We start from the raw sequence: 18725 nt of genomic DNA on the forward strand, positions 1-18725 counted from the left end.
AGAGGTTAAGATACGGGAAGAGTGAACCACACAGTGTCATAACATTTTTTGACAGAAAAGATGTGATTGATTTTATATGAATGTTTTGTCTACTGCCTTCATGTAGTGTATTTTTCAGGTCGTTTGACTTTATTAAATGAAAATCTGCTTTCAGAAAACAAATATAATCACAAAATCTATTTAGAGTTACATAATGGTGTGTGTGTGTGTGTGTGTGTGTGTGTGTGTGTGGTATATTCATGAGGGTTTTGGCACCCCTGATAATCATAAATGAAATCAGCTGTAAAAATATTCATAAGGACTTAGCCTTTTTTTGATGTTTCATTTAAAATATTAGTAAAAATCTAAACTTTATTTAAGGTGTTTAATTATTGAAAGAAAAAAATCTATCTTGTCATGAAATGTTCTTACATGTGTGCCCCTAGACATTTTTAAAAGTGAAATCTAACTGAAGTCTATTCCCATTCATAATACATGCGTTTAAGTTCACCTGAGTGATTAGAAACATTTAAATGGCCAGCCATGACTTTCAGTTTCACTAGCGAATATTTATTAGGTAAAACACAGTCCAAATTCCCACAGTCATCCATTAGTCTGAAAAAAGACCAGGGAAAACGGCAGTGATGTATGATAAAAGATTGTTGAGCTGCACAAATAAGAACGTGGCTACAGGAAAAGAGCTAAACAGTAGAAAATGTGAATTTTTCACTCTCAGGTCAATAATTAAGAAACTTAAAACAACTGGAGAGTTTAGAATCTCGAATGTCTGTGCTGACTATATGCGCCGTGAGGAGGATGATACGAGTGGGCAAAGGATCACCAAAGACCACAGATGGTAAACTGCTGACATTAGTTAGTTTTTCAGGTCAAAGCAAACTGCAATTAAACACCACCTATACAACCACAATTTGTTTAGGAGGGGGAGTGTGCGTCATTGCCAAAAGGAGGGCTCCACTCTTAAGGGACCCAAGCACCTACAGTTTGCCAAACTCTACTGAAACTTTAAAATGAGACCAAAACTCAAGAAGGGAGCTTGACATGGACACATAGATAGCCAAGTACCTCATCCCCACTGTGATGTATAGTGGTGGATCTGTGTTACTGTGGGGTGTTTTTCTTCCAAAGAACCTGACTTCTTCAGCCAGGAAGCTTAAACTGGGCCATAGTTTGATTCTTCCAGCAGGACAATGAGCCAAAGCTCACCTCAAAATCAACATAAAAATGGATCACTGACCACGGAATTAAGATTTTGCCAAGGCCACCCCAGACCCCTGACCTTAATCCCATAGAAAGCCTGTGGGATGAGCTGAAGAGGAAAGTCCAGTGTTCACCACAGAATCTGAAGGATCTTGAGAGGTTCTGTATAGAGGAACAGTCTCAGAGCCTTTGCCATGTGTTTTCCAGTCTCATTAAGCATCCCTTTTCAAAGGGAAGCTGCACAAAGTATTAAATGAATGGTTGCTGACAATTGTGGCACACAGAGATTTGAGAAAAAAATATTCATTTTCTGATCAGATGATAAGATTGTACTTCAAAAAAGGTTTTTGTGATATTGTTAATGTATTGAATGAAAGCTCAAAAGAATCAGTAATATAGATTGTGTTGCTCATGTTTACCAGGGGTGCCCATATTTGTTGAGGGCACTCAACGGGTGTACACCGGCATGTTATCAGGCATAACATTATGAGCACCTCCTTGTTTCTCTGCTCATTGTCCATTTTATCAGCTCCACTTACTGTATAGCTGCACTTTGTAGTTCTACAGTTACAGACTGTAGTCCATCTGTTTCTCTGATACTTTGTTAGCCCCATTTTACCCTGTTCTTCAGTGGTCAGGACCCCCATGGACCCTCACAGAGCAGGTACTATTTGGGTGGTGGATCATTCTCAGCACTGCAGTAACACTGATGTGGTGATGGTGTGTTAGTGTGTGTTGCGCTGGTATGAGTGGATCAAACCCGGCAGTGGTGCTGGAGTACAAAGTGCACCTATATAGTAAGTGGAGCTGATAAAATGGACAATGAGCGTAGAAACAAGGAGGTGGTCATAATGTTATGCCAGATCGTTGTATACACACACACACACACACACACACTGCATTACACTCATAAATAAACACTGTATAGAAGAAAAACACATTCTGATTTGAAGCATATAGCATTAATATTTAAGCCAGATGTTAGTGCACTAAATTCAACTAAAACCTTCTGTGTTCTCTCCAGGAGGGCCACCTTCTGAGTACATCGTTGATATTGACATTAGTGTATCTGACAACCTGATGATTCCTGACTTAAAGAAAATGCTCATGAACTTCAGTGTCCCTGTCACACTGGACAGCGGTGTAAACATCACAGAGATGACCATCACCACTGGTAACCAGCCTGTTTATGTACACATGAAGTACCTTAAATGGTTTTGCGTGATGTGATATCTGATCTGGTAGAATAAAAAATGTATATTTTTGTTCATTAGCTGGTTTATTTATTTAGTCTACTCTGTGTTACAGTGTGCACGTCAGACGGGCCTGAGTATGTGTGCAGATGTGAGGAGCAGTATGCTTGGTCCTATAATACCTGCAGAACATATGGGGCATGTGATGACAGCATGGATGGCACATGTGGATGTATCAGAGCTCTCCCTGTAGAGGAACTGTGCCAGAGAGGTGAGAAATTAAAAATCTTACGCTGCCTGTCTTGAGGATGACGTCTTTGTGAGATTTTATAACAGCTGTTACCTAAAATGATCTGTCAGATGGTCTTTGTCCAAGTCTGTCATTGTACAATTACACAATTCTGCTATTAGGCAACCACGTTAAAGTGTAATGTTTACAGTGTCTGCATGATTCAATGTTTAAGATGTAAACACAGTCATTCAGCATGGTTTGGTGTGAGATGCTCCCCTCTAGAGAAAAGTATTGACTCAGAATTTTTCCTAGTGGTGGTGACAGGAACCAGGCCTCTCCAAAAACTCCCTCACAGAAAGTTATTTCATGAAATTGTTTTGATTTGCTGCCTGATATCTGAAATATAGTAAATCGTTAAGTCTATTCTTGATGGAGAGATGCATGCAAAGCATTGTGAGGCAAAGTAGTCCCTAATGAAATTTTAAAAATTTGAATCTATGTTATAATAGTTTAATCCATCCATCCATCCATCCATTATCTTCCGCTTCTCCGGGGTTCGGGTTGCGGGGGCAGCATCCTAAGCAATGAAGCCCAGACCTCCCTTTCCCCAGCCACTTCCACCAGCTCTCCAAGGGGGATTCCGAGGCGCTCCCAGGCCAGCTGGGCGATATAGTCACGCCAGCGTGTCCTGGGTCTTCCCCGGGGTCTCCTCCCAGGTGGACTCGCTCGAGGGAGGCGTCCAGGAGGCATCCTATCCAGATGCCCGAACCACCTCAGCTGGCTCCTCTCGACGTGAAGAAGCAGCGGCTCTACTCCGAGTCCCTCCCGGATGACTGAACTTCTCACCCTATCTCTAAGGGAGAGTCCAGACACCCTGCGGAGGAAACTCATTTCAGCCGCTTGTATTCGCGATCTTATTCTTTCGGTCATTACCCAAAGCTCATGAACATAGGTGAGGGTGGGAACGTAGATCGACCGGTAAATCGAGAGCCTTGCCTTATGGCTCAGCTCTTTCTTTACCACAACAGACCGGTAAAGAGCCTCATCACTGCTGACCCAGCACCAATCCGCCTGTCAATCTCCCGCTCCCTTGTACCATCACTCGTGAACAAGACCCCGAGATACTTGAACTCCTCCACTTGAGGCAAGAGCCCATCCCCGACCCAGAGAGGGCTCTCCACCCTTTTCTGCCTGAGAACCATGGTCTCGGATTTAGAGGTACTGATTCTCATCCCAGCCGCTTCACACTCGGCTGCAAACCGATCCAGCGAAAGCTGAAGTTCGTGGCCTGATGTCCCCAATAGGACCACATCATCTGCAAACAGCAGCGATGTGACCCTGAGGTCACCAAACCGGACACCCTCCATCCCTTGGCTGTGCCTAGAAATTCTATCCATAAAAATTATGAATAGAATCGGTGACAAAGGGCAGCCCTGACGGAGTCCAACTCTCACTGGGAACGAGTCTGACTTACTGCTGGCTATGCGAACCAAACTCCAGCTTTGTTTGTACAGGGCCTGAATGGCTCGTAGCAAAGAGCCATGTACCCCGTACTCCCGAAGCACCTCCCACAGAATACCCCGGGGAACACAGTCGAATGCCTTCTCCAGATCCACAAAGCACATGTGGACTGGTTGGGCAAACTCCCATGATCCCTCCAGAATCCTGGAGAGGGTGAAGAGTTGGTCCATTGTTCCACGACCAGGGCGGAACCCGCACTGTTCCTCCTGGATCCGAGGTTCGACTATAAGCCGGACTCTCTTCTCCAGTACCCCTGCATAGACCTTGCCAGGGAGGCTGAGGAGTGTGATTCCCCTGTAGTTGGAACACACCCTCCGGTCCCCTTTTTTAAAAAGAGGCACCACCACCCCAGTCTGCCAATCCAGTGGCACCGCCCCCGATGTCCACGCAATGTTGAAAAGGCGTGTCAGCCAAGACAGCCCCACAACATCCAGAGCCTTGAGGAACTCAGGGCGGATCTCATCCACCCCTGGAGCCTTGCCACCAAGGAGCTTCTTAACTACCTTAGCGACTTCGGCCTCAGTAATGGACAAGCCTATTCCCATGTCCCCAGACTCAGCCTCCTCACTGGAGAATGTGTCGGTGGGATTGAGAAGGTCCTCAAAGTATTCCTTCCACCGCCCAATGACGTCTTCAGTCGAAGTCAGCAGCACACCATCTCCACTATATACAGTGCTAGTGGCACACTGCTTTCCCCTTCTGAGTCGCCTGACAGTTTGCCAGAATCTTTTCGGAGCCGACTTAAAGTCACTTTCCAAGGCCTCACCAAACTCCTCCCATACACGGGTTTTTGCCTTGGCAACAACTGAAGCCACAGATCGCTTGGCCTGTCGATACCTGCCAGCTGCCTCTGGTGTCCCACAGGCCAACCATGCCCGGTAGGACTCCTTCTTCAGCTTGACGGCATCTCTCACCTGGGGTGTCCACCACCGGGTTCGAGGATTACCACCCCGACAGGCACCAACTACCTTACGGCCACAGCTACAGTCAGCCGCTTCAGCAATGGAGGAACGGAACATGGCCCATTCTGAGTCAATGTCCCCCACCTCCCCCGATATCTGGTCAAAGTTCTGACGGAGGTGTGAGTTGAAGATCAATCTGACAGGTTCTTCTGCTAGACATTCCCAGCAAACCCTCACTATACGTTTGGGCTTGCCTGGTCTGACCGGGATCTTCCCCCACCACCTGATCCAACTCACCACCAGGTGGTGATCAGTTGACAGCTCAGCTCCTCTCTTTACCCGAGTGTCCAAAACACATGGCCGCAAGTCCGATGACACGACTACAAAGTCAATCATTGAACTGCGGCCTAGGGTGTCCTGGTGCCATGTGCACTTATGGACATCCTTGTGTTCAAACATGGTGTTCGTGATGGACAAACTGTGGTTTGCGCAGAAGTCCAAAAACTGAACACCACTCGGGTTCGGATCAGAGAGGCCATTCCTCCTAATCACACCCCTCCAGGTCTCACTGTCATTGCCCACGTGAGTGTTGAAGTCCCCCAGTAGGACAATAGAGTCTCCAGGAGGAGCACTTTCAAGCACCCTTCCCAAGGACTCTAAGAAGGCTGGGTACTCTGAACTGCTGTTCGGTGCATAAGCACAGACAACAGTCAGGACCCGTTCCCCAACCCGAAGGCGTAGGGAAGCTACCCTCTCGTCCACCGGAGAAAACCCCAACATACAGGCACCGAGTCGAGGGGCTATGAGAAAGCCCACACCTGCCCGCCGCCTCTCACCATGGGCAACTCCAGAAAAGAATAAAGTCCAGCCCCTCTCAAGGAGATTGGACCCAGAGCCCAAGCTGTTTGTTGAGGTGAGCCCGACTATATCTAGCCGGTATCTCTCAACCTCGCGCACCAACTCAGGCTCCTTCCCCGCCAGTGAGGTAACGTTCCAAGTTCCAAAAGCCAGTTTCAGCAACCGAGGATCAGAACGCCAAGGCCCACGCCTTCGGACACTGCCCGATCCACAACGCACCGAACCCCTACTACTGCCCCTCCCATTGGTGGTGGGTCGATGGGAGGGGGGACTCATGTAACTCCTTCGGGCTGGGCCCGGCCAGGCACCATGAGTAAATGCCCGGCCACCAGACGCTCGCTGGCGAGCCCCTCCCCCAGGCCTGGCTCCAGGGTGGGGCCCCGGTAACCCTGTTCCGGGCAGGGTACACAAGTCCAGTTTTTGTGTCTTCATAGGGGTTATTATGGATCACACTTTGTCTGACCTGTCACCTAGGACCAGTTTGCCATGGGAGACCCTACCAGGAGCTTTTGCTCCAGACAACATAGCTCCTAAGATCATTCAAGCACGCAAACCCCTCCACCACGATAAGGTGGTGATCCAAGGAGAGGATAATAGTTTAATGATAAATAAAATTGCTATATTTGTAGTGTATCAATCACTACGACTTTATTTAGAATTAGAATTCAGAAACATTGGCCAACTGTGTGCACACAGAGGAATTAGACCTCCACATTTAACCCATCCATGCAGTGAAACACCCAGATACATGCACACTAGTGAACACACACTGGGGGGCAGTGAAAACACTTGCCCAGAGCGGTGGGCAACCTTGTCCATGGCGCCCGGGGAGCAGCTGGGGGTTAGGTGCCTTGCTCAAGGGCACTTCAGTCACGGCCAAGGGGATCAAACTGGCAACCTTCCAGTCACAGGGCTGGTTCCCTAACTTCCAGCCCACGACTACCAACCAAACATCTTAAAGATTGAATTATGTAGAAATTAGAGAAAGATGCTGAAGTGTATCAGACTTGATAAAATGTTATATATGATATTGATATGATATTGGGCTCTAATATACATGTAGCTGTTTGCTGTCTGAAAGTACTATCAGAAGGCTCCATATGTTTCAACGGAGCCCTGGCTGAAAAGAAAAGGCTCTGTGTGCGTTGACGGAGCCCGAGTTTGGGGCTCTGGGGTCCCAGGAGAGAGGTGGGCCCCTCACTTTAGAATAAGCTGAAGCTGTTATAATAGAAACCAGATGTGAACTATACCTTAAAGACCAAAACAACAGGGGTATAAATTTCTGCTCCTGAAGAGACTGAGCAGAGAACATTTGGCACGTTTCTCTCTAAGCTGGTTCGCGAAAGCTTGATCCTGACTTCGATCTCTAAATGCAAATAAACTTCTTTTTATGCAAGAGACGGGTGTCACCAAAGAGTTACTTCCTTCACCTTCACAGCATCGCAACAGAAAATAAACTACAATGGTTTGTTTGTTTGTAACAACAAGTAACATGCAGACTGACAAACTTGATTTATGACAGTCTGTGACTCACAGTTTTAGGAAATAGCAGTTTATACACTTTCACTAAAACCACTCAGTTAGGTTTTGATTGCCTTTATGAAGTTAATATGAAATGTCACATGGTGTCACAAAATGTTTTTTTTCCCATCAAAGTTGACAACAAATAAATACGTGTGATAAACTCTCTTTCTTCGAGCTCAGTAACTGCAGTGGCAGCTATGTTAGCACCAAAATAAGATGAGCTTTTAACAGATGTTAAACAGCACGCAGTGAGTATGTAATATTAGCTTTATTACATCAGACTTTATTAAAAAAAGACTGTAGTGATGTCAAGCGTGGCACTACAGCATATTGGTATGTTCATGGCAGCACAGCTCACACTTTGCTTTGCACAAAGGAGGAAGACTTGAGCCTGTAATGTGTGGACCGTGTAGAAAGCCTCACAAAGTCAGCTTCTTCAGTGTTGTTTTTTATAATTTGATTAAAATCTTTTTAATATTTACCTATAATAAATTTACTGCAGCTATACAGAAAAAGACTTCACACAAAAAAATGACCTTTTATCTGACAGATGTGGATGAATGTCTGTCGTCACCATCACTATGTGGTCCAAACGCCATCTGCACCAACGCAATAGGAGGATACAGTTGCTCTTGCAGGACTGGATTTACTGCAGCCGACTCAAATCAGAGTGTCAGCATAAATAATTCATGTACAGGTAAATTATTTAAAAAGTCTTTAATGTCAGCCAGCTGACGTTAAAATGGTTGAGTTTATCTCTTAACTTTAGAAATGTATATAAATAAGATGTCAAATCTTTGTTAATTACGTTTTAAGTCATTTCAGCTCTCAATAACAAAATCAGTATATAGTGTGGATTTTTGAGCCAGATGTTAGTGCACTAAATTCAACTAAAACCCTCTGTGTTCTCTCCAGGAGGGCCACCTTCTGAGTACATCGTTGATGTTGACATTAGTGTATCTGACAACCTGATGGCTCTTGAATTAAAGAAGCTGCTCATGAACTTCAGTGTCCCTGTCACACTGGACAGCGGTGTAAACATCACAGAGATGACCATCACCACTGGTAACCAGCCTGTTTATGTACACATGAAGTACCTTAAATGGTTTTGCGTGATGTGATATCTGATCTGGTAGAATAAAAAATGTATATTTTTGTTCATTAGCTGGTTTATTTATTTAGTCTACTCTGTGTTACAGTGTGCACGTCAGACGGGCCTGAGTATGTGTGCAGATGTGAGGAGCAGTATGCTTGGTCCTATAATACCTGCAGAACATATGGGGCATGTGATGACAGCATGGATGGCACATGTGGATGTATCAGAGCTCTCCCTGTAGAGGAACTGTGCCAGAGAGGTGAGAAATTAAAAATCTTACGCTGCCTGTCTTGAGGATGACGTCTTTGTGAGATTTCATAAAACTGTCCTACAAATACACAATTCCGCTAATAGGCTCTTACATTAGGATGAAATGTTTACAGTGTCTGCATGATTCAAGGTTTAAGATATAAACACAGTCATTCAGCGTGGTTTGATGTGAGATGCTCCCCTCTAGAGAAAAGTATTGACTCAGAGTTGATCCCAGTGGTGGTGACAGACAAAAACTCCCTCACAGAAAGTTATTCCATAAAATTGGATGCAACAACGTCAAAATAATGGTTCCAGGCTGGGAGAGGCAGAAACCAATAGAAACAATAGAAATAGAAAACAACTGAAAACACTACATATGTACACACACACACACACACACACATAGACAAACACACACACATCTGCATTTTGACACTTGGTGAGTGTAAAATATATTCACAGTTTTAGAAAATAGCAGTTTCATTAAAAACAATTGGTTAAGTTTTTTATTGCCTTTATTAAATTAAGAATAGTATGACGTGGGTGTTCTCAAAAAGCTTTTTCCATCAAAATTGACGGCAAGTAAATATGTGTGATAAATTATTTTTTTTCAGTCTCACCAACTGCAGTGGCAGCCATATTAGCTCAAAAAAATAAAAGACGAGCTTTTAACATGCGTTAAACAGCACACAGTCAGTATTTACTATTGGCTCTATTAAATCAGAATAAGTGCTTCATTAATAATCTACTCCAATAGTTTACACTTTGAGAGCAAAACTTCTGTAAAAGTCGTTTTTCAGTTTTTGAGATAATCTAAAAATGCCTGTTGCTCTTTACATTGTTTGCAAATTTCATGATGAATGGACCCAAAGAAACAGCCCAAAATTGCTTGGGAAAATGTCTGGTTCCATTGACTTACATTAAAGTTATTATTTTGGAGATATGAGGTTTTGTTTTGAAAAAAAATTAAAACACACACACACACACACACACACACACACACACACACACACACACACACATATATATATACACATATATATGTGCGTAAGGACAGAGCTTGAATGGAGAAACCGTAGCAACAGTAATCTGTAATACTAAATAAGTTGAAGTTAATACATTTAGTTACATGACTTTCTGTATGTGTACCAGGCTTGTATGAAAGTCAGGTTTACACCAAGATGTTGAAAATGTGCTGATGCAAACACTGAGCTGTTCTGTTTATTAAGTAGATACAGGTGAAATGTTGAAAGTATAAATAAATAATATGGTGGCTGTATGAGCACCACATGCATTAATGCAAAAAGAGGCAATAAATGCCTTTTGCTGGGACTTTTACAAACTCAATCAGAGTTAGAAAGCCTCACAAAGTCAGCTTCTTCAGTGTTGTTTTTTATAATTTGATTAAAATCTTAACATTTACCTATAATAAATTTACTGTAGCTATACAGAAAAAGACGTCACACAAAAAAATGACCTTTTATCTGACAGATGTGGATGAATGTCTGTCGTCACCATCACTATGTGGTCCAAACGCCATCTGCACCAACGCAATAGGAGGATACAGTTGCTCTTGCAGGACTGGATTTACTGCAGCCGACTCAAATCAGAGTGTCAGCATAAATAATTCATGTACAGGTAAATTATTTAAAAAGTCTTTAATGTCAGCCAGCTGACGTTAAAATGGTTGTTTTCCTCTTAACTTTAGAAATGTATATAAATAAGATGTCAAATCTTTGTTAATTATGTTTTAAGTCATTTCAGCTCTCAATAACAAAATCAGTATATAGTGTGGATTTTTGAGCCAGATGTCAGTGCACTAAATTCAACTAAAACCCTCTGTGTTCTCTCCAGGAGGGCCACCTTCTGAGTACATCGTTGATGTTGACATTAGTGTATCTGACAACCTGATGGTTCTTGAATTAAAGAAGCTGCTCATGAACTTCAGTGTCCCTGTCACACTGGACAGCGGTGTAAACATCACAGAGATGACCATCACCACTGGTAACCAGCCTGTTTATGTACACATGAAGTACCTTAAATGGTTTTGTGTGATGTGATATCTGATCTGGTAGAATAAAAAATGTATATTTTTGTTCATTAGCTGGTTTATTTATTTAGTCTACTCTGTGTTACAGTGTGCACGTCAGACGGGCCTGAGTATGTGTGCAGATGTGAGGAGCAGTATGCTTGGTCCTATAATACCTGCAGAACATATGGGGCATGTGATGACAGCATGGATGGCACATGTGGATGTATCAGAGCTCTCCCTGCAGAGGAACTGTGCCAGAGAGGTGAGAAATTAAAAATCTTACGCTGCCTGTCTTGAGGATGACGTCTTTGTGAGATTTCATAACAGCTGTTACCTAAAATGATCTGTCAGATGGTCTTTGTCCAAGTCTGTCGTTCTACACAATTACACTATTAGGCTATTAAGTTAAAGTGCAGCACTATATCCTATTTGTATATTCATGGCAGCACAAAGTGTGCTTTGGTTATTGCATGCATTAATTACACACTTTGTACTGGGCAAAGAAGGAAGGGTTGGGGTTGGAATGTGAGGACCATGTTGTAGATGGTAACCTGGTGTAGAGTTGCTGAATAGTAACATGTGGACTACAATAAAATCATTAGCAATCTAGTGTCCAATCAAGTTAACTCCTCCTAACATAACAAACACCCACTGTGTTTTTTATACCCTGGTGCACATGCGGTTTTCCCTGTTTGTTGGTGTTCACTTATGTGGGCTCTTGAGGATGAAGCATTCATTCTGGCTAATTGCTCCTCTCTATGATGGCAATGGATTTGAGGCTGGTGTTTCATTCCTTTTCTTAAACCTTCTATTAATTTGTGTTTGTTACTCAGTGGTCTAGTGGACCCACCACTGTTTTTTTAAATAAATACAACCATAATAATTTAAGTAAAAATACCAAATGTTTAAAACATGGTCAGTGTAGGGTTCTACTTTAGCAGCTGTAGCCAGTCAGCAGCCTGTCCATGCTGTCCACCCTCACACACACAGCATGAAGACACTGAAAATAGGTTATTTTATATGTGAAAATGAGCAACGGCTAAGGTCTGACAGTGGTTTAGGGCCACTGTTAATAAAAATAAAAATAGTAGACTTCTAAGTTAAAGTCAGAATATGTCGAGAAAAAACATCATAATATTTTGGGAAAAAAAGTCAAAGAATTCTGACATTACAGTGGCATTAATAGCAGGAAAAGTTGCAATATTATGGCCAAAGGCTTTGCAAAAGGACGGCAGCACCTCCTTTCATATTGATTTCACCCATAAAGAAATATTCAGTCTCCCTGTCTCTTCTGCACATCAGCACCAGCCTGTTATTAGTATAAGAAACTTTCACAGTCAGTGAGAATGATAATCAGAATGATCCACAAAGAGACAGGAGTGAGTGGAACTCTGGTGTTAGTACAGCAACCGGGACCCCAACATGTTATGGCAGCACCCCTACAGTTAGGACCACCTTGTCCTTGAAACATTATGACTTTTTTCTCGAAATATTACAACTTTATTCTCAAAGACAGCTATTTATTTTTTTATTAACAGTCATATTTTATGAACAGTCGTACTAAGAAATCTGAAGTTGAAATAATAATAAATCACATTATTTTTTTTCCTTTGTTAAACAATGAAAATGGGTCCTGAAAACAGACCTGAACACCACACAAGGGTTAATTATATCACATGCTGACAATTCCACTTCTGATTCTCATATAATAGGTGCTATTGTAATTATCAATTCACAGTATATAAGACATTACAGCATAAACTTCAACCAACCAACCTGAAGAACCAGCTGGATATCTGCCAAGAACAACAGGCTTAATAAGAATCACTTGAATGTACAAACTTGGCATTTTGTTCCAGTATGGTACAGAAGAGATATGCTATGCAAAGCAAGAAGGTCAAAGCCAACAGGGCACTGCACCCAAAGTATGGTGCTAATATAATTCATTAATGATATATAATTATTTTTATTTATAAAACCATGTATTTTAGGATGGTTCTAAATGATGGCATTAAGGTTTGTATTCTATGGAAAGAGCTAAAATTCAGAAATGGCTTACAAGAATCAATATTGCAATGTATCTGACTGTAATAATACCGAAAAGTTGTTAATGCACAAAATGACCTTTTTTATCACACAGACGTGAATGAATGTCTGTCTGAAACATCTGTATGTGGTCCAAACTCTACCTGCGTCAACACAGTAGGAGGATACAGCTGCTTTTGCTTGGTTGGATTTACTGCAACAAACTCAAATCAGAGTGTCAGCATAAATAATACATGTGCAGGTAAATGCTCTGAAAGTGTTTGAATGTCAGCCAGCAGACTGGAAATGGCGCTGTATTTATATAATGAATTATAAAATTGTGTTTAATTAATTTAATTATATTATTTATATAATAACAGTAATCTCCGGTATGAATGATAATGATGTTGAAAAGTGTTGATCACATCTGTTTAATTGATTTCTTTCACAGATGTGGATGAGTGTCTGTTCACACCATCACAATGTGGTCCAAACTCCACCTGCACCAACACAGTAGGAGGATACAGCTGCTCTTGCTGGGGTGGATTCACTGTTATAAATGCTAATCTAAGCATCAGTGTTAGTAACCCTTGCATTGGTAAGATATTTAATGTTAGTTTAAAGTTTTGCTATTAATTATAAAAATAGGATTTTTTTTTATACCATTCATTATTCAAAACAGAGTGTGATCTTTGAGCTTGAAATTCTGTTCAATGGATTCTGTAAATGTGTGAATTCAAGAATTCATCATATGAAAAATTTTGAACACCCTTGGTAAAATTAGGTTTTCATTCATTTTCTCAGTAAAGATAAGTCAACGTATCCTCTAATTTATTTGTTAAATTTAACATATTGTTAACATAAATTTAACAATATAACATAAAATTGAAATATAATGTACCATACATTTTGCATAGAGCACATTTTACCACAATATATAAGAGTAAACAATAATTACTAGTAAATAAACAATAATAATGCATTAAACCGTGCAGAGGTGTGTTCTCTATAAAGAATGTAAAACTTATTTTCTCTTACACAATCAACAAAACGTAATTTGAACTGGTGCACCCAAACTTTTGCGTATGACTGTATTAGAGACTGAAGAAATGTCATAGACTTCTCTGGCTGCTCCAAACTCCAGCTGCAGAAATTGTTTCAGTTTAAATGTGCAGTGTTCACAATGGTTTTTTCACTATCGAGCCAAATGGATCTCAGGGCCATACTTGGCCATTCCATGCTGGTCTGGACTCTTGAGACCGGTTACAGTTTCTCTTTCTATCTGTTGTACCGCTAAATCAAAATCAGTAAAAACCCAAGAAAACTACACAAACTAATGGCAAACTGCTTCCAGGCTACAGGGCTGAGCCCACTGAACGGTTCTGTGGCCCAGAGTATGTTCAGCTCCACCCAAACAAATACACATGTATTGAGATATGATGAGTTCTCCTGATTAATCCACTATTACTATACTAGCATTAGTGCTGATGTTCAGGGATGCTCCTAGGCCATTTACAGTAGTTTCTTGGACACAACAATAAGACATAAAAAACATTTTTTTATTTAACATAGACTTTCTTGTGTTTTACTGTGTGAATTTAGGGGTACACTGTAAACAAACAGACTGCTATGTAAAAGCAGACAGAGTTTATTGGCATGGGTAAAAAAGGGTTATGAAAAACATCTTTGTAGAGAATTAGCTCAATATACTTTTGCACCCTTATGTTAAAGCTGAGGCAACAACAAATTACATTTTAAATGCTAACCATCATGTCTGTCTTTTAGATATAGATGAATGTCTGTTTGCACCATCTGTATGTGGATTAAACTCCATGTGCAACAACACAGTAGGAGGATACAGTTGCTCTTGCTGGACTGGATTCACTGCAGTAAACTCAAGTCTAGGTGTCAGTGTTAATAACTCCTGTGTAGGTGAGAGTCTAAATGTTGGTATTGTGTTTTGTTGACGGTTAGTGTTTCAATGATAAATCACTCTTCCAATACTGAAAATAAGTTGGTGCAAGAATCACAGGTCATTGTCATTACAGATGTGGAGGAATGTTTGTCTGAACCGTCCATTTGTGGTCCAAACTCCACCTGCATCAACACAGTAGGAGGATACAGCTGCTCTTGCTGGTCTGGATTTAACATAACCAACTCAAGTCTAAGCATCAGTGTTAATAACTCTTGTAATGGTAAGCTGGTTTTGTGTTGTTAGATGAAGCTTTATGACTGCTAACAGTGAAAATGAGCAACTTTACAAAAAAGAATTGTTTATCAATTTTGCAGATGTGGATGAATGTCTGTTAACTCCATCTGTATGTGGTCCAAACTCCACCTGCTTCAACACAGTAGGAGGATACAATTGCTTTTGCTGGAATGGATTTACTGCTACAAACTCAAGTCTAAGGGTTAACATTAGTAACCCTTGTAGGGGTAAGTCATCAAGCTTTAGGTTCAGTAATGTCAGAGGCCTTTTAAGTTCTAATGATAATAGACACACCTAATCCTCAAAATGCGTGCATGAAAAATGTACATAAACATATATTAAATAATTTTAAATGATCCCACAGATGTGGACGAGTGTCTATCTGCACCATCTGTATGTGGATCAAACTCCAGCTGCATCAACACAGCAGGAGGATACAGTTGCTCTTGCTGGACTGGATTCGCTGCCACTAACTCGAACTTAACTATCAGCATTATTAACCCATGTATAGGTAAGTGATTACATATCAATATAATATGTTGCCTAAAACAGTTTGTGTTGTATAAACTCCATCTGCATGAACACAGTGGGGGGGCTACAATTACCATTAATTAAATAGATGTACTGTAACAAACTCAGGTATAAGTAAATGTGAAGCATGTATGTTCTGTTGATAAACTGTGGTTTAATTTTTTTTTGCTATATATTTTAAATGCAACGTTTTTAATATGAAATGTTGCTGATGAGGGAACACAGAAGATGAGCTATTTAATTTCTCTCACAGATATAGATGAATGTGTACCTGAATCATCTGTTTGTGGTCCAAACTCCACCTGCACCAACACAGTAGGAGGATACAACTGCTCTTGCTTGAAGGGATTTACTAGAACAAACTCAAGTCTGATGATTAGTGTTAATAACACTTGTAGAGGTCAGTACTTACATAGAAACTTACACAGACCTTTTCCACTTTCAGTGAATATTAGAAACATGATGATGTTTAAGTTACAAGAAGAGAAAATCTTTCATTACAGATGTGGATGAATGTTTACTTGGCACATCTGTATGTGGTCCAAACTCCACCTGCACCAATACATTATGGGGGTACAATTGCTCTTGCTGGACTGGATTTACTGCCAGCAGCTCAAGTCTGACCATCAACGCTAGAAACCCTTGTATAGGTGAGCTGTTAATTGAATGTTATGCTCAAACTTTACGTGGTCTGAAAATGAAGGTACTTGTCAGTATGAAGATGTTATGATCTAGATGAATGTGTAACTACCTCACTTGAATGTGGATTAAACTCCACCTGCATTGACACAATAGGAGGATACATTTCATCTTGCTAGACTGGATTTACTGCAGCAAACTTCAGTTTGAAAATCAGGCTGCTTCTAAATATCTGTGGATCCTGCTTGCGGAGGGCCTCAATTATAGTACAATTAATATTTCATAAAGAAACAATGTCATAAAGTGTCTGAACTCATGAAAACACTGTAGTTATCACAGTACATTTAAGATAATAAGTTTTGGTTTAATATTTTTCTAAAGGTGTTTTAAATTTTAGTGAAAAAAATGATCTCACAGATGTGAATGAATGTAAACCTGTGCCAGCTGTATGCATCAACACAGTAGGAAAGATATTAAACTTTAGTATGTTCTGCTCAAGTCATTTCAGGCTCAGTGAGGATGATGCTTTCTTGGTTATTTTTTTTTCAGTATTTTCTGTTCAGTTAGCCGTATGTGAGTGCACTGAGACACGCACAGTTAAAAATAAATAATGACTTAAATAAATTTGTGTTGATTTTTATTTTTCTGCATTTTTTTAAAACAGTTTTAATATAGTTGATAATTCACTCTGCTAATCTGTAATAGCTGCTCACAGACAAAATTACAAGACACAACCTTTTATTAATTTCACAGATGTGGATGAATGTCTGTCTGCTCCATTATTATATGAACAAAGAAATGCAGAAATAAATAAATGAGCTAATGAAAAAAAATTAAATTAATAAAAAAAAAGTTAAATGAATGTATAAATAAAGTAAACAATTGATGAAAATGTAGATGCAGAGAAAACATATAAAAATGAACATGGGCATTATAAAAAAATAATACAGAAATAAATGGATAAATATGTAACTGCATAAAATGGAAATATATATGTAAAAGTACAATCAAAATCAGCAATATATACTTGAATTTATAAAACTATCATATAAAACTTTTTTTTTTTTAATAAAAATATTTTTTGTTATTATTTATTGATTAATCTAGTCATTTATTTAGTGAATTTTATTCATTTTTCATTTTGGCACATTGGGTCCTTCATACTCTGTAGGTGTCATAGTTATTTTCAGTCCTGTACAGTTACCATGTTGTGGTTTGAAGGTCGTTTTCTTATAGCAGTGATAAACTAAAAGTTTCTGTTTTACTTGAAGACATTTTTAAGTTTTAGTGATGATAATTCACTCTGCTAATCTGTAATAGCTGCTTACAGACAAAATTATGAGATACAACATTTTATTAATTTCACAGATGTGGATGAGTGTCTGTCCACTCCATCAGTTTGTGGTCCAAACTCCACCTGCACCAACACAGCAGGAGGATATAGTTGCTTTTGCTGGCATGGATTTACTGCAACAAACTCAAATCTTACTGTCAGCATTATTAACCCTTGTATAGGTGAGTTATGAAATATCAATTTTCTGACATTAAATTTAGAAACGGTCCAATATTTATATATATTCCAAAGGTAGCTTAAAATAGATTTAAATTGATGAAAATGAGTCAAAAAATGAACTATTGCAGCTCCAAACTCCACCTCCAGTGAATTATCTGTTTAATTTGTAAATTGTAAATTTCTAATGATGGAGACTCCTGTATGTGTTAATGTGTGCATATAAAACTTATACCAAAAATTTATGAAAATGATTTCACAGATGTGGATGAATGTCTTTCTGCACCATCTGTTTGTGGATCAAACTCCACCTGTATCAACACAGTAGGGGGATACAGTTGCTCTTGCTGGTCTGGATTTACTGCCACAAACTCAAGTCTGGACACCAACGCTAGTAACCCTTGTATAGGTGAGCTATGAATTGAATGTTATGCTCAAACTATTTCAGGTTTTATTAAAGATTTTTGAGCATAACTGATGTATAACAGTCACACTTTATTTGTATGGTCCCCTATAGATGCTCTACAGGTATTTAAATCATCAACAAACATTCTGCTGAAGTTCAGTTGATTATCAACAACATTGGGGTTAGGGTTAAGGACTAGATGTAGGTTTAGCCTTGAGGTTAAGTTTAGGGTTAGATTTAATAAACTGTTTCACACCGAACTTCTAGTTCAGTTGCATTTAATATATTTTTAGTTGAATGTAACTTATAAACAGACTGAGCCTTTATAAAGCATCTACAATGGATCCTGCAAATAAAGTGTTACCTATATAACATACATATTATTATTGTTATAATATACACTCACCGGCCACTTTATTAGGTACACATGTTCAGTCGCTTGTTAACAAAAATAGCTAATCAGCCAATCACATGGCCGCAACTCAATGCATTTAGGCATGTAGAGGTGGTCAAAACAACGTGCTGAAGTGCAGACCGAGCATCAGAATGGGGGAAGAAAGGTGATTTAAGAGACTTTGAACGTGGCGTGGTTGTTGGT

The 18725-nt window shown here is 40.1% G+C and overlaps 1 protein-coding gene across 3 annotated transcripts in view; it reads left to right on the forward strand.

Annotated features, from left to right (window-relative positions):
• Positions 1–18725, forward strand: part of LOC108440961 (fibrillin-1-like) — a 67381-nt gene that overhangs the window by 15630 nt on the left and 33026 nt on the right. For all 3 annotated transcript variants that reach the window (XM_037537519.1, XM_037537520.1, XM_037537521.1), the window contains exons 8-25: positions 2222–2371; positions 2506–2661; positions 7978–8124; positions 8343–8492; positions 8627–8782; positions 10267–10413; positions 10630–10779; positions 10914–11069; positions 12948–13094; positions 13284–13430; positions 14618–14764; positions 14881–15027; positions 15122–15268; positions 15406–15552; positions 15826–15972; positions 16076–16222; positions 17580–17726; positions 17984–18130. In XM_037537519.1, the coding sequence (XP_037393416.1) occupies positions 2222–2371; positions 2506–2661; positions 7978–8124; positions 8343–8492; positions 8627–8782; positions 10267–10413; positions 10630–10779; positions 10914–11069; positions 12948–13094; positions 13284–13430; positions 14618–14764; positions 14881–15027; positions 15122–15268; positions 15406–15552; positions 15826–15972; positions 16076–16222; positions 17580–17726; positions 17984–18130 (2682 nt within the window). The remainder of the gene's footprint in view (positions 1–2221; positions 2372–2505; positions 2662–7977; positions 8125–8342; positions 8493–8626; positions 8783–10266; positions 10414–10629; positions 10780–10913; positions 11070–12947; positions 13095–13283; positions 13431–14617; positions 14765–14880; positions 15028–15121; positions 15269–15405; positions 15553–15825; positions 15973–16075; positions 16223–17579; positions 17727–17983; positions 18131–18725) is intronic.

The sequence above is a fragment of the Pygocentrus nattereri genome, chromosome 4 (assembly GCF_015220715.1).
Source record: "Pygocentrus nattereri isolate fPygNat1 chromosome 4, fPygNat1.pri, whole genome shotgun sequence".
Lineage (NCBI taxonomy): Eukaryota > Metazoa > Chordata > Actinopteri > Characiformes > Serrasalmidae > Pygocentrus > Pygocentrus nattereri.